The 27,016-nt window shown below is 38.3% G+C and overlaps 1 protein-coding gene across 13 annotated transcripts in view; it reads left to right on the top strand.

Moving 5' to 3' along the window:
- The window catches only part of MAST4 (microtubule associated serine/threonine kinase family member 4), a 216,928-nt gene that overhangs the window by 133,246 nt on the left and 56,666 nt on the right, over positions 1-27,016 (top strand). For 8 of the 13 annotated variants that reach the window (XM_079330482.1, XM_079330481.1, XM_079330484.1 and 5 more), the window contains 4 exons: positions 11,215-11,303; positions 21,255-21,324; positions 24,282-24,302; positions 25,016-25,094. In XM_079330482.1, coding sequence (XP_079186608.1) covers positions 11,215-11,303; positions 21,255-21,324; positions 24,282-24,302; positions 25,016-25,094 — 259 coding nt within the window. The remainder of the gene's footprint in view (positions 1-11,214; positions 11,304-21,254; positions 21,325-24,281; positions 24,303-25,015; positions 25,095-27,016) is intronic. The other 5 variants (XM_079330483.1, XM_079330477.1, XM_079330478.1 and 2 more) reach the window with 1 other exon arrangement.

Raw genomic sequence — 27,016 nt, 5'->3', positions numbered from 1 at the left:
AATAGTTTTCCTTCCTCAGTAGCTATATTGCCATGTGGAGCTGAAGTTTGCTGCCAGACTTAGTCTGGGTGCTGGGTTTTATAAGGGGTGATAATTTGAGCCATAGCTAGTATCAAGTTAGTTCTGCTGACGTGGCTTTCTTAGCACACAAAAGTTTGTATTCTCGTGGTTCATTTTTATCTCTTTATGGGGAAATTCTGGGCCAGTAAAAGACTTATCTATGGTGTAACTTTGTCTTAAGAAGGGAGATATGCTTATGTGACTAATCCCAGTTTAGATACAAGCTAACTCTCTTAAGTGTGGATAATAAAAATTTGTGGGGAGAAGAAATTATTTGTGTACATTTGTAAATGGTATCAAGTATGTGTCATACTTAATTTTTTTTGTTATATTTCTCATAAGACTTTGTTAAATAAAAAGTAATGATCAATAGTTATGTCTGTTACATAAACTCAGTTTTAATCTGGAAAAAATCTACATGAGACATACCAATTTTTTATAACTCTTGTTTATTGTTTTGCTACTAAAGGGATATAACTGTGTTCAGAAACTCAAACACAAACAGACTTTAATTTCTACTGCTCCATGTGACTGGTGGGGAATGCCACCTTGCTGGCTCCAGGTAGATGTGTAGTGGTGTCTTAACATTATGACCTTGGAGTGTTTGGTCGCTTACCTTTTAGCATAAGTTTGCAGATGTCTGGTTCCTGCAGAACAAACACCCCTTCATGAAAACCACCATAGCTGACATTAATTGATGCCCTCTGCCACAGGCTAGACAGAGACCAACAGCTGAATGGGCACAGTGAATGGATTTTTTTTTTTTTCACCTTCCCCTGGGAAAATAATGCTTCTAGATGCTTAATTATGATTTAATTAAAAAAACTTTTGGTCAGCTGTCAGTGGGAGGGAAGGAGAATGTGGGTCTCACTAAATAGAGGAGGGTCTTTTGTTTGCAAACTGAATTTCTGAGCTGCAGTCAATGTGTGCACGCTCAAATGTGGGACACTGATGGTGCTGCCAGAGGTCTTGTGGGAACAGACGTAGTTTTGAGATTGAATGCCTTCCACTTAATTGTTCATATTCAGTCTCCAGTAAAGGGCATAGTTTTCAAACACCCATATTTTGCCCTAAATAATGATTTTAATTTTTAAAAAGTTTTTTCTTTTTTTTCCATAAGTTGAATGCATTAACTGGTTAAGCATTACTGACTACTCATGTCCAAACAAAAGGCAGGACAGAATATTAATTGCAAAGTGTTTATATTTCATGTATAAGAAAGTGTGACAGTTTAGTTATATAATGCTGCCTCTTGTGTTTTTAAAACCTGAGAAGGGAAAAAGAATAGGACCACTTTTCCATTGATTCCCTTAAAGAAAAGATGCAAATTTGCATTGTATTGTTTAAAATTAGCCATTTATTGCAAATTTTTGGCAACTCTCATACTTGCATGAAGAAAGAAGATAAACCACAGCAATTAGTGCGACAGTGCTACTGAAAGGATGAAGCTTTTTTCCCTCACGTGTCAAATGCTCAGTAGGCAGCTGTACTTCATCACTGTAGTGCTTTCCAGTCTGTAGATGTGTATCCCCTTCTGGTTCTCAAGTGGTTGAAAGGTAACTTTCTTAGTAGGTGCATGTGTCTTCAGGGAACTGTCCTCCTTAAATACTTTTCCCTTCTTTGTTTTTTTCCTTGCCAAATGGGCAGCCTGTGCAAGTAGGAATAAAAGAATTCAGACTGTCGTACTGGTGGGTGTGATAATAAAGAATTCAGACTCCTCTGCTACTGTGTTTGATCTGCTGTATAGTTTTCCTTCAGTCAGGTGCATTGGTCTGACATTGTCTTACCTGTTCATTTCTTAAATCTTTGGTAGTTTGCTAAAGGTTTGAAGACAACACATTTAATCTGTCCTGTGCAGCCTCATAGTTTTGAGAGAATGGGAGCTATCAGATTTACCAAAGAAGGAAAGAATCAGTGCTGTCTTGTGTGGACTTACTGCTCTTTTGGGTAAAAATGAATTATTTCTACTTAATTATAGCAGAAAGGAGTCAAGTGTAATTATAATTTAATTAGAATGTAAAACTATGCAAAATCTGACTCCTTTAAGCATCTCTCAGTCTTCTACCCTTGAATTTTAGGATGTGATTACTTTAGTTCTAGTAACTGAAGACTATTAGGAGAAAAAAAGGTTGGGGGGGGTGTTGAAAACAAAGGGAAAAAGAATCATAAAACTGTTCTAAAAATACTGTGAAATAATGTAGAAAAAAAAAAATCACGACTTTTTCTCTTAGTGGCTTTTCTCATAGGTCGAGTTTCTAGAGTACAGTGCAAACCAGATGGTGTTCCGTGTGATAAAGGGTGCTATGTATACTTCTGCTTTAATAAGCTTCTGATTCTTTTTGTGTGAAAGTAGCCTTGGCAATACATTTTTCAGTGGGTACCAACAAATAGAGGAGGTTGAAAGGAAGATGAAGCACAACTTCCATTTCAAGAAGTACGGTGAACTAAAGAGTTCCTTGTTTCTTCCCCTAGCTGGAAATGAATTAGTCATTTTGTGGTGTGTCTTAGATATCTACCAAGGGAGTAAGCTTTTTTAGGCTGGCTGCATTTCATTACCTAATTTCTAAACATGGTGGACTTTAACCCACTGGGACTTTTTTGCGTATTGATGCCATGTAGACACTTTCAGCCAAGAGAAGTACTCCTTCAAGTTCTCCATGCTATTTGGGGCATGTGCTCACTGCTATGAAGAGATCTGTATGGCTTGTCATCCTGACCTGCTGACTCCTGGATACATGGTAAGTTAGGAACAGTGGTGCTCTGAGTAAGTAAGGAGCAAAGCCCCAGAGGAGGTAGGTGTAAGGGGAAAACAGGATGAGAAATCTGGAGAGAAGGTGAACTGGGTTTCGCTGTGGTAGGTAACTGGACAAACAGGTCTTGGTCTGTAATCTGGAGACACTCCCATGTTTTATCTAAATTCTGAACTCTGTTCGCCTCAGTTTCAACCAGAGTTACAGAAAACTCAGGGTATGTGCTTGGCTCCCTGGCTGTACTGGAATGTCCTGGGGAATTGGCTGGGGTTAGTACTTGGGTGTAGATGGACGTTGTTCGAAGGAAGTATGGCTGAACAGGACTTGTTGGTTTATTGGTTTGTTTGGGGCTATTTTTCGAAAGGGTTGACTGGGTAAAAGTTGCCAGTAAAGGGTATTGTGCCCCACTGTAGGGATGGAAGGGTGAGGAGGTGGTCCCTCAGCTGAGGCATTCCTTGTCCAAGACTGCTTGTGTTGTGAGCAGCAGCGACAGGGCTCCAGCCTAGCGCCGGAACCAGGGACAGAGCCAGGGGCAGTGTCTGCATTACAGCCTTGCTGACAGCACGCCAGCCTCAGGTGAAGAGACAGCTCCAGGGGAAATGGCATCCAAGATCCTGACTCACCTCCCTCTGCTCCCCCAGTTTCTCCCAGGCTGCTAACAACCAGCATGGGGTCAGAGTGAGAAATAGCCTGCCCCCAGCCTGGCTCCAAAACTTGGTAGGAAATATCTGAGTGCATTCTCTCAGCAAAGGGATGCAGCAGGAGGTTGTAGTCAGAATATGGAGTGGCAAGGGTTAATATAAACTGCAGAGGATGGCCCAAAACTGCAAGGAGGCCTTTTTTGAACCTGCTGTCTGCAACCTGGATAGGCATGCCTCCTGTCTAATGCAAACAGTTTCTGCACGATTATCTCCTATGCAAGTCAAGGCACTACTTCATTTGGTTAACACCTCCAAACTAGTGATGCTGTGTTAATAGATGTGATGTATGACTTCTTTCTTTTTATTAACTAGGGCTTGATATATTTTATAAACCCCTCACAATGGCAACTGATTTTGGTTTTTCTTTCAGTTAGGCTTTTGTTTGTTTGTTTTGAGTGCTTGTTGTCTTGTTTTTGTTGGTTTTTTTGTTTGCAAGTTTTTTTTTTACATGTTCTGAATTGTGTAGCATACAGATAATCATACTTAGCAGTAATTTAGGCCAGCCTTGCATGTTTTTCCTCTACATTTGGTGCTAGCTTCCTAATTACCTTTCTATTTTGAATGAATAGCATTTCTATATCAAGGAATTTAGTTAAATTTCTCAGTATGATAGGAGATATGGTGCTTTTTTTTTTTATTTTCCTTCTCAGAATATAAAATAAACTATAAATTCATGAAACAGTGGGATTTAAATGATCCTATCATCATATTCTCAATGAGTTGTGTGTTATGAAGATGCAAAAAAGTAATTTTGTGTATTATAAAGCAGAATTGCTCGGCAGCCCAGTAGTTTGTGATCCTGAACATTCTTTTTGTATGCACTTCTCTTACTTACTTTGATTACATACTTACTTTGGTTGTAGTACAGACTTTAACTTTTGTGCAGCTAATTTGTGAATATTGTACAAGTATGGCATTAGTAGTTAGCTTATATACTTTTTTTTTTGTTACTGCAGAGGTGAATATTTCATTATGTGAGTTAAATGTGAATCAGTGGGTTTAGAAAGGTTCAGGACAAATAGAAGTGTGGCACTTTAATTCTCTAGAAAAAATTCTGATTTCTTGTAACTATTGATTATTCTCCTGTGTGAGAAGAAAAATCATGGATCAAAATGAGTAAAAAAGTGAGTAGTGACTAGAGTAAAAGTGAGAGCAGTCAGTGAAGCTTAATACATTGAACACATCCAAGTAGCAAGTTGAGTTGGGAAGGCATAATGATCACCTTGTTTGTATTGTAATACTCTGGATTAAAGAAGATTGAAAAGCCCTCTACAGCGTAAGAAGTCTTTGTGTCAGTCTCCCTCAGGTCTGAGCATTAGAGATTTGGCAGATACTTTTGCAATTCTGTGATTTTTCCTGATGTCTATTTTTGCAGTGATGCTGTCTTGTGTGTGCGTTTGAATCCTTTAGGCAGTCCATGGAAAGGGTGATCATACATCTAGTTGATTGCATTTTATGTTTTATTTTCCCTTTAGATTTCTGTTTTTTAGAAATACGAAGAAAAATCCTGAAGTCTCTTCTTTTGTATGATTGAGGAAAGGTGAAGTTCTGATGGCATGGTGTCATGCTGGTAATTGGTATTAATGATAGGGAGAAGGGTGTTCCATACACATTTTCTGTCCTTAGAGAGGACTTGTAGCTTCCTACCTGTTTAGCTGGCCAATCGCCAAAGCTGAAGCTCTCCGTGTAGTGTTGCAAAGGTTTGAGACAGATCACCAAGCTGGGGCTGCAGGCCTCATCTTGGTGTGCTGTGTTCACTGTGTTTTGACAGCTCTCCTTTTGTCAGACTAAAGCTCACCTTACTTAATTTGACTAAACCTTATAGACAAAAGAGGAAAATCTGAACCCCTCCCTAGATTATAGCAATTAAAATTTAAATCCCAATAGCCTGTTCTTCCCAGCTCATTACATACTGATGTAGAAAAATTCCTCACAGAGACGGGATAGTATGTAGAAGGTATGACTATTTGTGCAATGTTGTAAAGGTAGGATGTTAGGTAGATATTTATATAAATATATGCATGTATTTTATGCATGTGTATATATGTATACATTTATGTACACATCTATATACACGTATCAGATGTGGAGTGTATATGCAGATGTATAGTCTCGGTAAAATATATTAGAAAGTAGTGCTAGATGGTAATAAATTGATATGAATGTGAAACACTGACAGCCTTTAAAATAATAAAATGAAAATTCTGTGTGTTACTGATGTACTTTACTTGCATTCAGATGGTTTCACACTTTCTCAATTTCTGTATTAACTTGAAATTTTAACTCACGAAATATCTCTCAAAATTTTAAACCTTTTCTTCCTTACTCTTCTTGTCATTCCTAGCTGTAAGTTAGAACAGATTACCATCATTACCTCTGGATGGAGTCTTATTGTCCCAGTGTAAATAATTCTGCAGTGTTCAGTGAGGAGCCAGTGTGTTTCCTTGCATAAAGTAATCTATTGCATAAAGCAATTCAGGTGTGAACTGGCGCTAAGTGTGGACCCTGTGTTACTTTGACTTTCTAGTTCTGGAGATGCTTCATCAAATACAAGCTTTAAGGCTACTTTTGACAAGGAAGCTGCTTGCAGTATCAGTGTGCGTCATCACTTCAGGGCAGCTGGTTTTTGCATTTGTTCCAGTTAATATCCCACAGAACTTGTCTGGGTTCTGGAGCACATGGAAGTACTCACTGAACTGCTTTTTATGCAGGAGGCCTCTTCTTTAAAAACAAAACAAACCAACCAGACAAAATAGCCAAGACAAAATAAATTAAATTCCTCACTTCTGTTCTGGGTTTTTGTAAGTGCTGTGTGCGGTGCTGTTTAATGACTCCTCAGTGTTGATGTTGCTGAAGATAACTGTGAAATCATACCTTATCTACCTTCATAACAAGTTATATTTAACTGAAATAGAACTTAAAATTTACTTTCTTGTATAGCCAGAGTCACAATATCTTACATCTTGCTGGGGACAGCATGTTCCTGCTGGGGTAACTTCCAACTCTGCAACTTTAACACCAGAGAAATTATAACCACTTTTTCTATACCTGGAGCCTCTATAGGAGGGCTGGTCTTGCATTATTAGTGTCTCATGTGCACATGGTTAGGCTTTGCATTCTGGGTATGGGAGTAGCTTAATTTATTTGTGCTTGTATTGGCAACTGAAACTATTTGTTTGCAGCCTCTTCTTAGAATGGACGAAATCGCCTTTTAATCTTTGCCTCCAGCTAAACCACTATATCTATTACACTAATACCAGAATTAGGATGGTGTAGAGTAGTGCTGTGCTCTGCGTAGTCTGCGAGGTGGTGAACTGTCATAATAGTTTACAGTCCAAATCCATCTTCATTACAAGTGTAAATAGTGATAATTGAGGATGGTGAAATGAAATTTATAAATTATAAAGGCCAATGTCATATTTCCCATGAAGAGTCTGGCAAGTGGTAATCTCTAACAAAATAGCCCACTTTTCCCTACTTTTTTCAAATAAATAAAAGTGATTAACCTTCACTGCCAGAAATTTCTTAATTTATTAGCCCTCATTCAGAGGAAAGAAATTTCTATTTCAGTGCCATTTCTTGATTACTGTACTGGGAAACCTGCATTTCAGCCCTGGATAAAGTATTGTCTAGAATCTGTAATTCTGCTTCAGCTTTTTATTCTCTTTAGCGTGGAATGTAACTCTATTTTAACAGTCATACTCATAGCTGAGTCTTGTACTTTGCCGATTTCAGTCTAACAGGTTCTCTCATTTCTACCCAAATATCTTCTGTCTGATACAGGAAGAATTGTGGCTATTTAAGGAGCAAAATAATCAAGCTTTATGCAACTGCATTGATCTTTCAGCAGCTGCTGTTCGGCCTGCCTTTGTCACAAGAAGTTCAGCAAAAGCACCTTGTAGTGTCTTCTGTTTGTTTTAGCATGAGTGCTTCTCATCAGAAACACTGATTGTCTGTAGCAGCTGGAGAGGTGAACTTGGAGTTTGTGCATTGGGAATGATACTGGAGCTGGGGTGAAGGAGGAATTCCCCCACAGTGAGACATGGTGAGAAGTCAGGACAGGGAGGAGAAGAGTGAATGGGTAGGAGTGTCAGTGACAGAGAGCTGGAGGTATGAGAGAACCTGTCTGGGGGGTGGATTTGGGAAACCATTAGGAAATGGTGAATCGGATGCTGAGATAAGAAGCAGTGCCATTTGTCCAGGGCACTCCTGATACAGTGTAAGGTCAGTGACTTCCAGATAGGTAGTCACCCAGGAGGAATATAAAGTCCAGGAAGTGGCAGAAAGGAAGGCGAAGGACAAGTGTAAACTTTCTGTTTGTTCAAGTTGTCTGCATGCCCCAAAGTTTAGTTGTTGTTAAACGTGACTGATTTTATTTTCCGTGTACTCTCCTGCTCTTTTCATCTTGTAAAAAGGTTTTCTCCTCTTTTTTTTTTTCTTTTTTTTTTTTCTTTTTTTTTCTTTTTTTTTTTTTTTTTTTTTTTTTAGTATTTTAAGCTTTTCATCATACCTGCTGTCTGGCTTGCTAGTCTCTTCTTGGCATGCAACCTGATCGCAGCATGAAATTCAAGGCTTGGAGAATTGCATTTTGAGGGTTAGTGCTCTGTGGTTTACCAAGGTTTATGTTTCCCTAAGTTACAATCCCTGTGGAGTGTTCTTGCATGGCTATAACTTTACTGCAGACAAAGAGGCTTTATTTCAGAGCTGCCTCTTATCAGTTGGTTTATCTTGTCAGATTTGAATGGGAGAATAGTTTTATGAAAACAATAGAAGGGGAAAGTTACTTGATGTTTTCAGAGATCTAGAAAAACTATTTTGTCTGCAGAAGGGTTTTAACTTCTGAGATTCTTTTGTGTGAGGAAGATTGCTGTTTCAAGGCTAAATACAGTTCAGTAAGTAATGCTTTGATACTTCCTTTGTGCCACCCTGCTTCCCATTTGTGGCGTTCTGGCAGCTTAGATCATCTTTCAAGGTTCCCTGAAGTTTCTTTTTTTTCCATTCACAAAATGCCTTCTTTATAATAGCATTATTTTGGGGAAGGAATTATGTTTCACAGATTATACAGGATGGATTACATTGTTTCAAAATCTTTGTGAAGCACAGCTGAAAGACAAAGCTTACAGTGAGAGCTCTAAGATGGATTTGTCCTTCATGCAGTGAGTTGCATGTTACCTTACTGGTAAAGCAAATAGAGGACACTTTGTATCTATTATTTCTCAATAGAACATTGCATTTAAGTATGATAGAAGATAAATTCTCTCTGCAGCCACATTTGACCACGTAGCAAAGATGTTTTTGAAATGGCAGTGGAGGGGGAAGATTTCTCGTTATGTAAAATCTTGATATTGAGGGTAATGCCATCATAATCCACGGAGTAATAAAAATGCACAGCCTGCAAAAAAGACTCCAAAAGATAAGTTTAATTAGATGTCTTTGATAATTATTTGTGAAAGACATTGCACATTCCGCTGAGAAATGTAGAGTTTGGATATTAGTGTAAAAGTGAAAACAAGACATTTGTTTATTGCATAGGAAATTGTCACAAAAGTGATAAAAGTCTTAACTTCTACAAGTAAGGGCAAGTGATAAGTAAGTGCAAGGAATCATCCTTACTGCAAAATCTCAGAAGGGTATCTAAAATTATTGTGCTTCAAATGTATTACTTTTGCCAGAAGTTGTGCAGTCCTTTAAGTCCCAGACGTGCAAAATTGCTTTCAAGTCACATAATGGGTGCTCTGAGCCCCAGCCTGCACCACAGATGTTGGTAGTGATACCATCACATCATCATGGATAGATGCAATCTCTGTGTCTTTTAATGAATGTCTAATGAGTACCAGAAGTTTTTCCTGGGTTCAGTATTAGGTTGGGGAATTGCAAAGAGACAGTTATTCAAGCTTTTAAAACAAGACTAGGAGATAAAGAAAGGAAAGCTAGCAAAAAATATGGTGACATTGCATGAAGCCAGAAAGAAAATTTTGGACCATTCTTCAATAAGAGAGGAATTCAATGATTCTTTAGGTGGAAAAAATGTATAGAAGGGAGCAAACAATTAAAAATTCGTTGTCTAATGGAATATAGAATATTTGCTCAGTTTTACGATTGGAAAAGTAGAAATTCACCTAGACAGATTAGGAAAAATATACGTGTGTAATTTCACTTTTTGAAAGTTCTTCCTTCTCGTTTGGCTTAAAAATGGCAGTATATGTTTTGAATAACTTCTGACTTTTCCAGTACTCTACATGTGAAACTTGAAACAATTTTGTATGCATCCTTTTCTTAGAATGGTCAGCAGTAATGATACACTTAGGGGTTAAATCACAATTAAGTAATATGGCAAAACTTTGTGCAGTGTGCAAATGGACTTTGCATTAACCTATTAGAGATTTGGGAGTGGCACTCTTGCTGCTTCACGAAGCACTTTTCAAGGAGAGAGTGGTTGTAGTATTTGACATCTTTTGCATATTGCAGATACTATCTGTTCTGATTTCATACTCAACTTTTCCTCAGCCTTTTTTTCCCTTTATTTTCCATGTCTTCTGTATTACTTTGGAGTACTTACGCATCTGTTTTTCCTTATGCTATAAACTGCATCCACTCCATCCATTCTTTTGCCCTTTATTCAGTTTAACCATATCAGGATGAATGAATCTTCCTTTCTGGCTTTTACATAATGAGAAATCATCATAGTGTTACAAAATTAATTTTTTTTTGAGATGTCTACAAATCAGATCTGAATCTGCTTCTCTTGTAATCTGCTTTGATAATGAAATATTTTTGTGTATAAATTTTCCCCATTTTAGTAGTTTGGAGTTTTCTAAACCTTTGCAGAAAAATACTGATTGCAGTGCTGTAAACATTAGCATATGCACTTCAGTTTATACACAGCTAAGGCCTCTTAGTTCAGGATAATATTTTCCTTCTGCATGAATATTTGGAGTGTTAGAGATTTATGTTTATGAGACTATTCTTTATAGTAGAATGAGGGGAAAAAGAAAACTGCTTCTGCCAACAAATATATAAAAACTCTATGATGTATTTAAGAAAAATATCTACTTTTCCAAGTTCAATGGATGTGTTAATTTACTTTTTATCTTGTTTAATGATCTTGTGATATGGGAAATTAATGGCTTTGCAGATGAAAAATGTACAAGTAAAAAAAAATTCATTCATCTTGTAAGTTATCATCTGTTCCATTGACAAAAGGCACAGATGTGACATTTATCTCAATAATTAGATTTATAATTATTATATCATTCTCAGATTGATAACATTGCTCTCTATCATGTGATTTCAAGCTACAGTTGGTGCAACAGAAATATGTGTAGTCACTGAATGGTAAAACTCAAGGCTGTGTTTCACGTTATATTTATATTTTATAAAAGGTGTATGGCAGAGAAATAAGCTGTAGTCAGACAAGAGTATTTTGTAAATGACTCTACTGGGAAATGTGGTCATTGCACAGAACAACAAACGTGCAAGACTGCAAAGTATCCATGGTGTATTTCTTTGAAAACTTCTGGTTTTGCCATTATCCATTATGATTGTAGACTTCCTGGACATGCCTACAAAAACAACAATAGCTCTAATTTTTAATAGGAAGCTGGCAAGTCAAGGAATTCAGTAGCAGAATCTTAAAACGCCCATATGTGGTACATACTGTATTTCTGATGCTAATGTCTTCTTTCCTCTCTTTTTGCCCACAGCTGTAGAACAAGTAACAGGAAGAGTTTGATGGGCAGTAGCCAGGCGCCAGCTCTGCCTCGGCCTCATTCACCACTCTCAGCTCATACAGGTGATTTTTTAATACTACTGCTATTATGAAATTCTTAGAGTGTCTCTATAACTGAAGGAAAACATACTCTACTATTATTTTCTCGGTTGTAATAGCAAAAAGTTGCATGTCATTCCGTTCAAATTTCTGTTTTAAATTTAGATACATAAATCCTATGTTATGATCAGGAGCAGTCCAAAAATACCCTGTAGTTATTTTTTATTTTCCTACCTTGCATTCTGATAGATTTTCTCTCGCTGTGCCTCCATTGCTCTTCCTGTAGCTTGCACCACATAAAGAAGGTAGCAGAGTCTGCATTACATTATGTTTCTGGTACTTCTGCTCCCCAGGATCTGTAATGTCAGGCACTTTGCTGGTAGTTGCTGTGCTTCACTTTGCATGGCAATAAATTGTTCATAATTTTACTTATCTTCTAAAACATCCAATACGCTTAAAACTTGAATGAATGTCCATAAATGTTTTTTTTTTTAAATAACAATTGCCTTAATTCTCAAAATGGAACATTTTTAGCATACAACCTCACATTTCCACAGAGGTTTATTGCCTTTTTATTTTTGAGGATGCATTGGCTGTAACTATAGGCCAAAATGAAAGCACCACACTAATCCTTGTGTAAACTGCCTCCCTGCTCTCCGTGGTGGCATGACCAGAGACTGTGTGTGCTAGGTGTATTCTTCTTGGCCATCCTTGGCTGACAGGAGTTACTTTAAGTCAGAGAGGCCACCTTGACTCGCCTGAGAGTACCTGGTATATCTCCTGTCCAGCTATAGATGATTTTAGGGTCTTTTTTGGATCTGAGGTTCTGTTAGAAAAGTTCTTTAAATTGAAAGTTTTTACTTTATAGCCTGTTACTTTATGGCCAAGTCATATGCCTGGAGCATGTACCTCAAGCTTTAAGTTTCAGAGAGACTGAAGATGATTCTCTAAATCTTCACGTATTTCTTCCTAATGTTTGCTGTTGGAAGAGGAAACAATAGAAGGAGAGGCAAACAGAAGAGTTTCTAAGCATGTAGCAAGCTGAATATGCAGCCAAGTGTCCGTGCTTGCATTTACTGAAAGCAGGTTTATTCATCAGACTTGGCTGGTGTGATAACATGCATTTTTGACACCCATGTTCTAGTGAGATTGTGCAGAATTTGGAGGGCATTGGAGAGCATGTGCTCTAGAGAAGTTTTTAATATGTGTTGTTGGGAGTTCTGTTTCCTTCAAGCAGTCTGCCCAGGTGAGTGTGGGCACTGAGGATCAGGCTGCATGGATGCTAATATTTGATGTAACATTTGATGCTAACATGGATGATAACATTCGTGAGACCATTGCACAATTTCTTGTCACTTGGTTGTCAGAGGAAAATACTCATTCTTGCATCTGCCTTTTAAGGGATTCAGTCTAACTGATGAGAAAGCTAGGAACTTCAGCCATTGAGGCCTCTTTCAGTATCACCTATCCTAGAAACTTTTAGCTTCCTCATGTTGCATGTTAGGTTTTTTCTTCTACTGGATCCCACTCCTGTACTCGCTACTCTCAAGGTGCTCCATCCATCTCTGGGGAGAGCCTGCTGTTGGCCTTCTAAGAGTTACATTCATTGCTCTTACTTAAGTGGACTGAATTCTTAATGTTTGTACCGTCTTTGTTGCCAGCTAGGGTTAAAACACAACAAAGGGATAAATTAGTACCCTGCAATAACAACTAATACCATGCAGTTGCTCACCCACTCACACCATCCCCCTGCAGCAGGTAGAAAAAGTAGAAAAAAAATTGAAAATAAAACTTGTGAGTTGAGATTAGAACAGTTTAGTAATTGAAACAGAAAAAAAAATACAATATTACTACTGAAGATAATAACAACAATAATAATTTTATTGTAAATGAGAGAGTAATGTGTAATACCCAAGAGAAACAAGTGATGCACAATATGCAGGGTCTCACCAGCTGCTGCCCAATGCCCAGCCCACCCCCCAGCAGCAGTCAGCCCCTCCTGGCAGTCAGCTCCCCACAGTTTACATCCTGGACATGATGTTCTGTGGTGTGGAACATCCCTTGGCCTGTTCAGATCAGCTGTCCTGGCCAAGCTCCCTCCCAGTGTTTTGTGCACGTGTTCACTGGTGGGGAATGGGACACTGGAAAGTCCTTGGCTGAGGGCAAGCCCTGCTCAGCAGCAGCTAAAACATCAGTGTGCTACCAGCATTACTCTCATTACTCCAAAACACAGCACTGTACCAGTGACTAAGAAGAAAATTCCGTCCCAGCTGAAATCAGTTTGTCCTTTACTCTAGACTGTTGAAGTTGAATGCATTCAAAATTGTCACACTCCTGAAACTCCACCCAGAATCAACTTATTTTAGTTATCATCTTAATAGTCTTTAGTGTTATCCTTGGCTTTGTGCATAGTGATAATGAGATTGTTGGCATTACTTAGGATTCATTGCCCCAGAGGCATCAGAACTGAGTATTTTTATTCTTTGTGAGGACACCCTTGGATTCCCTAATAACCTTTTCCCTTCAACATTAATTCATTGGTTGTTGAGAGCAAGCCAAATACGTACTCGGTTACCTCTGTTTGCATGGTATACTTGAGATTTTATTTGGACCACTAGTTTAAGCTACTTGGCTTTTTTCCCCCAAGACCTCCCATCTCTGAGGATAGAAAAGTGCTATGAGTCCTCTGTGTCAAATGTAGCAAAATGAGTGAAGGTGTGTTCCAGAATCTCAAGGTGGAGCTGTCTTAGGGTGCACTGTGTAAGCACTCCTGCCAGTACCAGGCTTTGCTCAAGATTATTTTCATCTTTGATATCTGCAGAGCAATCATTTAGAGGTCTGGCTGTGCCTTTAGAAGCAATGTGCCATTACTTCAGATCTGCTAAAGAGCTCAGGTAGCTACTCTTTGATCAGAAACTGGGTTTGAGTTAGCCAGAACAGATTGGATGTGAATAGGATTGTTCTGTTTTAGAGGACAAGCATCTTGAATGTAAGCATTTTTCTTCAAAGTGCATTTTATACCCATGTTCTTCCTTGTAGTTGTGTTTTTCATCCAGGTGTAGTCTGAACTGGAGGTATCAGCTATTATCTAATATAGATAGATGTTATTTTAGGAGGAGCAGTGGCCCAAGTTTAGGGCAATAATAATTGACCCATTTGAGAAAGTCTAATATAGATATCTCAAGCAAATTACCCTTTCCCCCCTCCACAGTTTTGATTGTTTGCTCTGGAGATAATAGAAGATTTTTCCTACAAGAGAGTTGGTTCATTGTTAATCTTTGCAGATGCAACCTAATTTGGACAAACACTGAATACTTAACATGGAATATTTTAGCTGTTAGCCTTACCATCCCAGCCATACCCAGATTCATGTCAGATGGGAGGGAGAAGCAGTGAGACAGCATCACACTGATGAAGTAAGCAGATTGTGCAGAGTGCAAGTAGTGCATGAGTGGCACTTGTCAGGGAGGGGGCAGATCTGAGTGTAAGCAACAGTGACCATAAAAGCTCCTGGGCTACTCTAAAAAGATATTAGAGCATTATGTAGTCCAAGGCTTGGGAGCATACAGAGAGGTCCTGAGACTGAGGATAATAAACAGGATAGGAGAAAGACTGTGTGTACAACAGATCTTACATATGTCTGTTCTTTGTGTTAATTGCTAATACAATATATGCAAGTCCATTTTCCTCTATTGCAGGACCTGTAGCTGCTTGCAGAGATAATTTGTGTCTGGAAAGTCAGACTTTAATTTGCAGCTGAAGTCTCTTGCTATGCCTTATGCATACATCACACAGTATCAGCTTTCACTACATAAAGTGTTTCTGTTTCTTGCAGAAATAGAAAACATTGTAGGTAATATCTTTAGACTCATAATTTTTAGCAACTGTCTTAGATCAGTTGTCTGGACATCCTTTGCCTTTAGAATTTATGCTGGAAGGTGTTAAACCTGCTGAAAAGCATTTCTGATTTTTCCATGAGCTGTTGAATACATTGAGAATTGTGGGAAACTCAGAGTTGCAGCATTAGCTTGGATGGTACCTGGTGCCCATGTCATTAATGGGGTTTTCTCCCTGCCTGTCTAATGCTTTGTAGACAAGTCATCTGCGCCATGCAACCTGCACAGTGAGTGATTATAATCTCAGCAACTCAGGGCATTAAGGTGTACCCACCTCAGTAGTCACAGGAGCTTCTTCATATGGATGATACTAACCCCTAATGATTAATAGTCACGTGTGGTGCTTTTTAATTGTATCTGCTGAAGGAGCAAGTTTTAGCTGTTAGGAGCAATGCTGTAAATTTTATTTGTTTGTATTTTAAGAATATGCCGTGTGATGCCACTGAGATGACTAGGACAAGAATTGTAAGATAAGTAGGAAATTGTTTTAGGGTAAAAAGAAGTTTGTGCAAAAATGAGTAATATTATAAAGTGGGAGTGGAGGTTATCAATCGAGTCACCAGGTTTTGTTTTTGTGGCCAAACATTTTAGTTTTCTCTTTATTCTTATCGGCATAAAATTACTGTAGTTTATACAAATTTGGAAGGCATCCAGTATCAAATAGTATTGAAGAGCTGTATTGAAGTGACTGAATGACTGTAATAAAAAAGCATGAAATTGCAATATGCAACGTTTTGTACTGGAGGACCTGTAATAGAAATGTCTCTGATAAACTGTGAACTCACCTATTATAAGGAATTTAGGTAAGGATCTGACTGCATTTTCTGGATAACGTGTTGCTTTCAAGGATCAGTCTAGGGCAGCTTAGAAATTGAAATCTCAGAAGATGCATAAAGGAAGTAATTTTCAATTTAATTTGGGAAGATTTCATGCCACTGTTTAGAGTCCTGCTTAGATTTAATCTGGAATATTGCATACGTTTATTGTCATATCTGTTCAGGTGGGATCATGTAGGGGCAAGGGCTGATGGGGTAGAATGTGTGAGATTTGTGATTAAGACTGAAAGCTATAACCTGCTTTCCCTAGCAACAGAAGACTGGAAGATGATATTGTCATCTAAACTAGTCAGAGCTGCGTGTTTTTTCCCCTTCATAGAGTAGGAAGAGAAACACGTGCTGGCCATATATACTGCAACATGAGGGGTCTTAAAGAACTGTCTACCCAAGTATGGCAGGGACAAACCTGACTTTTTCTATGAGTTTGGATAAATCTGTGAATGGGTATAAGACCCCAAACAACTCGCTCAATGAAGCTTTAAAGTGACCATATGGTTGTTCATGTACCCTGAGTTGCAGGCATAGGAGAAATGCCGACAAGATACTCTCAGGAGGTCAAAACAACAAAAAAATGTCACTGGAAACTTTAGAAAATCAAAGAACTTGGGAAAAAGGTTTAGTGCAACATTCTGTCAGCATAGAACACTTCTCAGTGTATTGACTTGGCCCATTTAACTTAGCAAATACTAAGGATGTTTGATTTTAAGTTACTCAGAAATTCTGAGAAGAGGGAATGAGAAGAAGGAGAAGGAGGGAAAGGCAGAAGGGATACAGAGAGCCCACATGCTCTGGGTTCCAGCAGTGTTCAGACAGAACTTCCCTGAGGAGGTGGGGTCTAGATGATGTGATGTCCTTGTGCTCTGCCTTAAATATTCCTGGCCTTTCTGAGCCCTTTCCACAGGGATTTCTGCTCATTTGGCCACTCAGGAGCTGGGTTAGGGCGTGTGGGGCATTGCCTCCCCTGGGCCAGTGGGCAGCATCTCTGTTGGGTTGGGATGCAGCTGTAGGGAGCGGGGGGCAGACAGAGCAGGGCACTGCCTTGTCAGGGTGGGGTCTGACCTGCCCATTTCCTCAGCACACATCCACCCCAAAATGCCTCAAGACATCCATCTCTCACAATGGGATTACATTGTGCAATTCCCTAAAGCAAAATTAAAGTTCAGGTAGGTTTTATCTCCACTTGTAATGCTGTTTCTAGGATTTTTCAGGCTTGTGTAGGGCTTTCTAGGTGGACACTGGTAGAGTGCTGGCTGTTCATGCTCTGCTCTCATTGTGCCAGGGCTCACTGCTTGCATCACATAATTCAGTTGGAGAGATGTACTTTAGTTAGCAACATTGAAGCATAGTAATCGATGAAGCTGTTTGCACCATACATTTTAAAGGAAGGAAATACTATGCTTGTAAATAAATGAGGCCCAATAGTGTGTTTTTGTTGTGAAGTATGGACATGCTAAAATCTGGGATATAAAGCAGGGTTTTGAATGCCATATTTTCAAAGAAAACTAAAAGTTAAAGAATATAGTATATCAATTCCTCTGATTACTGTCACACATAGAATTACAAAAACAGATCTGCTAAAACAAAACTTTGTATTTAGTCTTGCTTTTGGGTGCAGTAAATGGTTGTGGAAATTTCAAAACATCTTCTAGTTTAAGGGTAAGGGAAGAAAATCTAAGTGGTAAGTTACATGCAGATAGAAATTAAATTCTGTAGCAATGGCACTCTCAGTTTTTAAGTAGTGGTTAGAACATACAGAGCTTTCTTGCAGATGGATTTAACAATCATATGGCCTTCCTTGCCATAGCTGGGGGAGGTTGTTTGCTAATTTCAGGTATAGTTAATCCAGGTTTTTAAATAGCCTGAACTCCTTACATGAGCAAACCTTTCTGGAAGGCACCTGCAGAAGTATTCAGAATGGCTCTACTGCCCAGCAGTATGCTCTGCTGACTGATAGGGTTTGTTATGGGAAGAAAGCCAGACTTTTAACTGCAGGTGGATGATGGCTTGTATAATATTGTTCAGTTTGCAGTCTGGATTCATCACCATGTCAGCTGACAGGGGAATTTAGGACCCATTGTTTTATTGTATTAATGGGGCACTGATGTACTGTGGTACATTTTAAGAAAAATTCGAACTGGAGTTGTCTTTGATCCCTCAGGAATTTGGGATAACAATTACCATTAATCTGGTATTCCCTCCACACTAAGGGAAAGTCGTTGCATCTGAAACTCTTTGTTTTCTAAATTCTAAATTTATTTTCTAAATTCTAAATTTTCAGCTATTAAAAATGCATTAATAATATACAGTGACTGTAATAAGATTTTTTATAAAGATTTGAAACATCCTCCCTCAGTGGCATGGCACAAGATTTCTTGAAGCTACTTGCAAAACAATCACAGTTTAATTGTCTTGATACAGTTTTCTTAACAATAGGCTCTTGCAGAATGAGCTGCCTTGTGTGTTGTTATGAAGCAGAGTATTGTTTTGGTGCGTTGATTGCCTATTCATTGTGTCTCCCAGAGGATGCTGGAGTTAATTATCTAATATCTGAGCACTAGTCCAGTTTACCAGATCAGACACTTGGGCAGCAACCTCAGTTACACAGAGATACTGTAGGACTAAAACATACAATGCAGGCAGATTCCAAAACCAGGGGGCTTTGACTCCTCATTGAGTGCTTTGCTTATGGACTGAGAGGTAACTGGCACTGGGTTTTATTCAAAAGTCTCCCAGGTGTCCACTTGCTGGGTGGATGAATGCTGTGTTGGATGGAGGTCACATGTAGGATTCTGCTTCCAACCTGTCTTGCTTCTCTGGAATACTACACCTTAAACCTCTAATAGCACTAGCTTCAGTCATTAGGGGTGTGCATTTTCATTTATTTCCAGGTTTGTTTGAGTTCTTAGGACTTCTAGATAAACCTTCAGGATTTGGTATCTCCAGGTATTATGCATATGGCGTCACTGGTCTTGTTATTTTAAAAGCTGATTTGCTATTGAAAGTAATGCGTGCAAGTTGATTTTCCTAATAACAGGATCTGATGCTCTTCCTGACTAAGACTTTGACTTCTTCAGTTTTTGTCTGTAAGGAAGTGATCAATGTTGATTCTAGCAACATAGTTTGCAGCATTGTGTCTCCACAAATCCAAATTCACACCAACAGCTATCAAATTGTTGCATTATTTAATCATATTTTTTTCTTTCTTATGAAGTTTTTGTGTATATTTTAACTCAGGGACAGTAAGACATTTCCTTGATGTTTGTTTAAACATGTTCATATCCATATATAACTTCAACTAGCAAAAAAAAAACCAAATTGGTTCGCAAAGTCCCATATTCTGATTGGTAAAACTGTTTCCTGTCAAAAGCTGTTTCTCTCTCACAATGTTAGGACTAATTCTTTGCTCTTCTGCCAGAGTTCAAAGTAACTTCTTTGTCTTTTTTACTTATGTAAGTCCACAACACACTCCAAATTGCAGCTCATTTTTTTTCTAGTGCAGCTGTTAAAGTTTGTGGCCATGTTTTATCTGCACAGTGTCACATTTTTTAAAATTTTTAGCTTAGTTTTGTTAAATAAGCTTTGGTAGCAAAAAAAAAAAAAAAAAAAATCCAGTTAGCTGCTAAATCGAATGAACTGTTGCTCTCAGTAATTTGGTGTTTACAGTTGATGCAGAATAATAAAAAATTTTGTTAGTCCCCAGGTAGAGATTGGAATCTGTGGCTTCAGATTCCTTCTGTTCCAGGCCATTCAGAGTATGAAAATCCTTGCCACCTTGAAATTATTGAGGCCCTCAGAAGTGTCTGAAGGATAATGAAGAATCTGGGATCATGAGGGGATGCAGAAAATGTGGGGAGGACATAATTCTGCCATGATAGATTAATGAGCAAAAAAAACCTGGGGGGTATTGGCCAGTGCAAGTGGAATCTGTGTCTCTTGGGGCTGTGGGAAGAGCAGCTGCAAGGATGTGATTTAAGCACAGCTCCAAAAGCACCTTGCATCTGCTTCTAGATGGAAAAGGAGGGGGATGGTGTGTTGATCTCTGCGTTGCCTACCTAATTGCTCAGTGATGATGCTTTCTCATATAGAATTAATGTGATCTGTTATGGGCATCACTGTGATAAATGTGATGTTAATTCAAACATTTGAATAGCAGTCAAGGCCACTTCAAGCCCTTTAAGGACTCAATCTATTGTGTTGGTCTTTTCATGCATAGGTAGAAATTTTACCCTCTATTTTTTTATCAATTGCTTTTGTTGTGGTCTCGTTTATGTCCAAAAATAAAATGCTACAACAATTGCATTACTTGTTATCTATTTTCATGTATTGCTGCTTCAGTAATTTTAAAGAAAAGTTTAAGGAATGATTGATTGTTAGATGTATGCCAGTGCTACTTAAGTTGGATCCTTTTGGCTTTTTTGGGGGGTGTATTGGGTTTTTTTGGTGGAGAGGTAGGTTGGTTTTTTATTTGGGGTTTGAGGTTTTTTTTGTGTGTGTCTGGTTGTTTGGGGAGGGGGTTATTTTGTAGGTTTTTTGGGTTTAGAGGTAATTTTTTTCCTTCTAAGGGAAGGAATACAGTTTTTCCTCCAAGTGTGCAGGCTGAAGGGGGGAGGTGGCAGAATCAGCTCTCAGCAGCTGCTGCCTTTCTGTACTTGTGCTGGTCCACAGGAGCTCAGGTGTTCTAAGATGGAGTAAAACCCCAAAGTTGGAACCTGTTCACAAAATGCAGTTAAGGGTGAGAAAGTTCAGTTCAGTGTGTTTTTTGTCTTCTTGTTTGTTTTGAAGATTAAAAAAAAAAAGCAGTGAAAAAAAATTGCAGTAAAGCCTGTGAAAATGCTGTAGAGACTTTGTGTATGGGCTAAATCTATCTAATAATGTTTTTTTATCTTTCAATATTTGTATAATTTTTTTTAAAGTCTTTTTTCTGACATTTAAAACATATTTTTTCAAGCTAATGTACTGGTTTCTTTAAACATTAATTATCAAATTGTTTTGAGAATTTTCAAATTAAAAAGCTGAATGAACAGTTGACTACAAGTTACAAAATACAGTCACTAAAATCCAGTATAAATGAAATATGAGTCAAAATGTTTCAGAATTTATTTTCAGAGAGACTATGAGAGAAGAAATTCTGAAGTTCATTTCTAAACTGCTGGAAATGCATGCATTAATATGTGTGAATGTTTTAATGGCTTCCTTTCACCCCATCATCTAATAATATTTTTTTTGTTTGTCATTTCCAACAGGAAACAGTCCTCAAGATAGCCCTAGGAATTTCTCTCCCAGTGCCTCATCCCACTTTTCTTTTGCACGAAGGTAAGAGGTTGTAGAATTCAACATGCATTTTGCATAGAGGAAATGTTGTTGGCTGCAGATTAAAAACGGTGATTGCAAATACATCTGTCAGGTCTGTCACTTGGAACAGTAAGTATTAGCTCAGTTACGTCAACCCTTTTAAACCTCAGCAGCAACAAATTATTGAATGTGCAGTGCAATGCAGGCATATGTTACTGAATTTAAAAAAAACAGATGAGTGACTTCATTGTAATGAATCTGTTTCAGCCATTATCATCTTACCTACTGAAATATGGGGAAATTTTTAACTACTTGAAGGTTTCTTCCTGTATTAACGATGTAAGAAGTGCATTGCTTATCATGTCAGTCTAATACAGGTCCTCATTTTACTGACAGCAGCAATGTCATTATAGCTTGAAAACCTCTCACTGACCTGTTCCAGTGTCTGTGCCACTGTCTGTGAGACAAGCAGCATTGTCATAGGAGTGTTATGAGGATTAATTAACGTTAGTAAAATTTTTGAAGAGCTAAAGTGAATTTGAAGTGGTCTATGAAGTAAATTATTATTAAATGAACCATGACCAAGGTTGATAGCATGTCATGGGACATGGGATTGTTTGTGCCAGTGTTCCCCATCACTTAACACATTGTCACCCTACTTCATATAGTATGTTCATTAACTCTTAAGTCTGTGAAGGTAAGCCGAGTTTATCAGTTTATCCAGGAGTGTGTGTGTGTGTATATATATATACATATAATGAAATTGGAATGCTTAAGCAATGTTAGGCATGTAACTTTTGGGTCTGCACTGAACTGTAGCTTGCCTGTAAATTTTTAGTTACTTGATTTTGGGAGACGAGTAAAGTAGCACACACAAATTCTCAAAAGTGAGTGCAAGAAAGTGGCTTACCTTTTGTTTAAAGTTGTGAAGGGATGAAAATTTGCATAATTTTTTAATCTGAATCTAACTCATTTGTGACAGTGGATCTTGTCAATTTTTCTAATTGGTTGTGATGCTTTTTTTAAAATTAACTTAATAAAGTTGAATACTTCTTTTGAATTTACTTCCTCTTGATAATCTTCCTTTTGTCAGAGATACCATCTCTTTAGAGAATACATTTGTTTGTGAACATATTTTTAGAAAGATTCATTAAGTCCGGAAATAGGTTATAACGGAAAAAGCAGATGTGAAAGATCTAGCATTGCTTAGAAATACAGCAGTCAGGAAATAGTTTTCTTTCCCCACCCATAATCAACAGAAACTTTAAAACATTATGCTTTTGTAAACCTTAAAATTCAGAATTAATGAAAAAAAAAAAAAAAGATTTTATTTTCCAGTGTTTCATTTGGATTTTGACCTCTCTAGAGCCTTGTAATGAGCTTTAAATAGATTTTTTTAACTGAAGGAAATTCCTCTGATTTAAAAATATCTCACCACTTCAGTGGGATTCAAGAAACATTTAGAGCAATTTTCTGTGGAAACTGATTTTATTCTGTGTTTATATTGAAAATGCTCGATGGAAACAAAGTTGAGAACATTATTACAACTTCTTCATAAAATTTGGTGTGTCTGTTGTGGTTTTCATGTAGGCTGTAGTAGGATGAATTTACATGGTAAAATGCACTGTGGTTAATGAGAGCAGACTTCTGTCTTTATGCCTTTTCTGTTATACTTTGTAAATTTACTGGATATACAAAGGAGAGGAAGGACAAGGGTGACAGAGCAGACTGAGACAGTGTGAGGAAGGGAGAGAGGCAAAAGAAATTATTTGAAGCCTCCTGTGGAGCTGTCCCCTTGGTGTAGCCACTTCTCATCCGGTGCTGGCCATGCCATGCAGCAGCCAGAGGCAAGGGAGCTGCCTCTGGGGGTGGCCCTGGGCAGGGCTGGAGGTGCCTTCCCCAGCCCTGAGCACCAGGCTGGAGGGTCTCCCTCCTCTGCCGTGCCTGCTGGGGTGATCAGTGCCCAGGAGCAGCCTGTGCCTCTGGAACTCAGCGCTTCTGCTGTATGTACCAGTCCAGCTCTACGAACCCACGGGTGGGTGACAGACTGCACTTTGTAGAGCTGCTGGAAAGTGAATAAAACCACACTTTAGGACAGAGGCAAGTGGTGTGTCAAGAGTCCAGGGGAAAATGCAGTTGGACCTTGGTCCCCTTTTTTCCCGTACTCTTGTAGGAATGCCTTCTGTCCTCCCGCCTTTGTCTCCCAGGTAACTTTCTGTGGTAGTCTAGCTGCACCCTTGGCCTCAGCCTTTCTGAGTGGTTCAAGTACCCTGTTCACTGTGAGTTATGCAACTGAGAAACACTTTCTCACAGATGCAGAATACATTGGTCTCACCCATGCTTAAATACTGCCTAAGTTCTTGCTTCAATTGTGAACAGCTAAGCCATATGAGGATAAAACTACTTTTAGAATGGTGTTTTTATCTGGAGATGTCTCTTACATACCTGGGTGAAGAAGAGAATGAGAAATAAAGAAATAATTAAGAGCAAGATTGAGGTGAAAGTTTTTTCCAGTGTTCAGTATTTGACACAATTAGCAGTCTCTAGCACCTGTGCTCTTCATCCTTTAATACTAATGATGTACTGTAATTCCTTTTCTTATGCTTTATGTACATAAAGTCCCAGAGTTTGTTTGTGATTGTAGTTTATGGATAAATAAGTGGATATATTGGAAGCAAGCAAGGGGCTTTTTAGACAATTAGCTTGAAGAAAGGGGCCTCTTAAACCTCTTCATCAATAGGTTTAGAATTCCTGATTAGACATGACTTCAATTCTTCAAAATTACACTTCCATTAATCTTCACTTCTTCAGAATTTCATCTTTTGTGTCCATCAGACTTGGGAGATGATCTTTGTAACACAGGTATTTAGTTCCCTTCTGTACTCTAATACCGCTTGTTAATAAAACCTTGGCCTGTTTTGTTATTTATATATTATTTTGCCTTTTATTTTAACAAATTTGATTCAATTGTTTTGCAGTCATGGGCATCGAAATGACAGGTAAATTCTACTTTCTTGAAAATCCAAGTGCTTTTCTCATAGCTGATTTTTAGTTTGCCACTTTGAATGTTGAAGATCCATGTTGTTTTTGTGTACATCACCTTGGGCGATGAAGAACATTAATAGGAGTCTGGTTATAATTTTTTGTATTTATTTTATTTTTTTTTCTGATCAAGCATGATTTTTTTTCTGAAGATTTATTTTTCCTGATTTATGTATGTAGCATTTAACATTTAGGTTTGGTTTTACCTAATCATTAGCCTGCTAGTTTGCTGTTATCCTCTGCTGATGTCACTGAAGAATGCACTACTACCCTTTTGTATCAATCATACTGTGATGGTTATTTCGTGGCTCAGAGCACTGTGGTCTGCATTTATTCACAAGTTTTTTAATTTGCTTCTCATCAATTTTCGTGTGATGGACCTAAAAGTGGTGAACTTCTTGTCCATTTCTGTTTGTATTAGATACCAGTTCTGTGGAGCTGTTCATTTGCTTTGTGGTTGTTTCATCTCACAGATTTTTAACTGTAAAGAAAAGTGCAGTGAAAATATTTCATCCTTGGTGAATGCTCGTTTACTGTGGTCCCTTGTGAAAGTATGCTATTTGTTAAAATCCCTATTTGTATCATGCTTTTGGGATGCAGTTGCACACAGTAACACTTCAACAGAATACTGCTGTGTTCAATTGACTAACCTCCATTTCATAACTTTCAGGACTGATGGTCGCCGCTGGTCTTTGGCTTCTCTCCCTTCTTCTGGCTATGGTACAAATACACCCAGCTCAACTGTTTCTGTAAGTATCCATTTTGCTGTCCTGATAGATCTTTCACAAGATTTAGCTTCTCAAATGTAGCATGCTTCTCTCAGGAGAAGACAATGTAGGTTGTGTTATGTTTGATAGAATATGTGAAAGAAAACTTTACGCAATGTGTACTTTGCTTGGAGATACTTTCTGGTAGTGAATGGTGTTCTTTATAATCTGCTTTATTTTAACCATATAGTAGTTAGGTATCAAGTCTTTAATGAGGCTGTCTTGATAACAAGAAGGAAGAGAAACTGTCTAAGGTATGATTCATCTGTCCTGGATTAGACTGCTGTCTTAGGATGGGATGAATCACACATTTACCTTTCTTTTCCTTTGGCATTGTGAGATGTTAGTGCATGATAATAGGTCGGATACCCAGGCTTTTAGATGGCTGTAGTCAGAATAGATTTGGAATACATAATAGAATAAGTATAACTTACTAATTTTTACCTTTTGGACCAGTTGTTTCAGTGTGATTGTGGTGGTTTAAAAACAAAGTTGGGAATTAAACTCCAAATAAGCCATCCCCATTTTTCCTCTGGCCCTCCAGTGAGAGGGGAATAAAGGCAGAGACTATGGGTTGAGATAACAGTGGAAAAGCAACAGCTAAGGAATAAGAAATACACAGTAATGGCAACAATATTGATACAAAAAAATTACAAAAGAGAAGGTGCTTTACACACAAAAGGTGTTAGGCACTTCAGCTCACTTCTGTGTGGCTGCTTAGACAAAGGCAAGATGGCATTTGCTCTATGCAGCTTGTGTTCCCTGTCCCTGGACCAGGAAAAAGAAACAGCGAGGGACAAATTCCCCATAGAGCTGGATTGTCCATGTCATGCTGTCTGCTGCCAGAGCGCTGGGCTCAGCTGTAGTTGTCAGTATTTGGCTGTGCTCAGCTTGGCTCTTCTCAGGCTTGCTTCTGCCACTCTTGTGTCAGCCCCCACCATACATGCACATCCCACATGCCACAGCAGTGCCTTGGATCTGGCCATGGGAGAAGTACCAGCCTCTACTTTGTACATCTGTAGTCTCTGTACTGGAGGGGAATGACTGCCTCATGGTACAGCCTGGGGCAAAGCTCTTGGTTGTGATAGTCACACCTGAGAGGCTGTGGAGATAGAATTGTAGAGAAAACCTGCTCTCGAAATAGCAGATGGTTGACATTTTGACACTTAGAGCACATCATTGCAGAGAAAGGCTTGGTCTGTGTAGATCCAGCTATGGCTCTTCAATGTTTTATGCCTTATATGCCTATAAAAGGTGTTTTACCTTTTATGAATGACACATTTTACTGAATGGGTGATAACTGATTTTTTAAAGCTACTTCTTTGGCAATGGAGTAGGCTTTCTCTTCTCACTTCCAGTGGGTTTGTTCAGTTTCTCTTGTGAAACAGTTGAGTTCCGTGTTCTGTAAAATTATGAAATATTACTATTTTGTGTTATGATTTTTATCCATAAAATAAAAGGACAGCCCTACATGTCTTAAACTATGTTGGGTAAATTCATGTATCTTAAGAGCTTTTCTTCTAAAGCACTAATTTTGACTCCTGCTTTCTTTTCTGTGTAGATGTTGCTTTTGCCAAGTAAATTCCTTAGTTTAACATTAATCCCATAAGCAGTTTTTGTTTGGGCATGTTTGTATGCCTCTTACTGGAACTAGATCAGATATGCTGTGCTTTTCACCTAAAATGTATTGACATAAAGGAGTGTATATCAGATAAAAGTAATTGCCATAGAAACACCATCATTATTGCAAGAAACAGGCTTATGCTAGAAAGGGATTAAAAGCTGTGTCAAAACTAGATTAAAACACAGTTCTAATTTTCTGTCCATATTAATTTCTTTGACATCTTCAATTTTAAAATTATAATTCTAATTAATATACTTTTTTCCCACTTAAATTCACTAGC

The sequence above is a fragment of the Erithacus rubecula genome (assembly GCF_903797595.1).
Source record: "Erithacus rubecula genome assembly, chromosome: Z".
Classification (NCBI taxonomy): domain Eukaryota; kingdom Metazoa; phylum Chordata; class Aves; order Passeriformes; family Muscicapidae; genus Erithacus; species Erithacus rubecula.
This window is presented reverse-complemented; position numbering and strand designations above follow the sequence as displayed.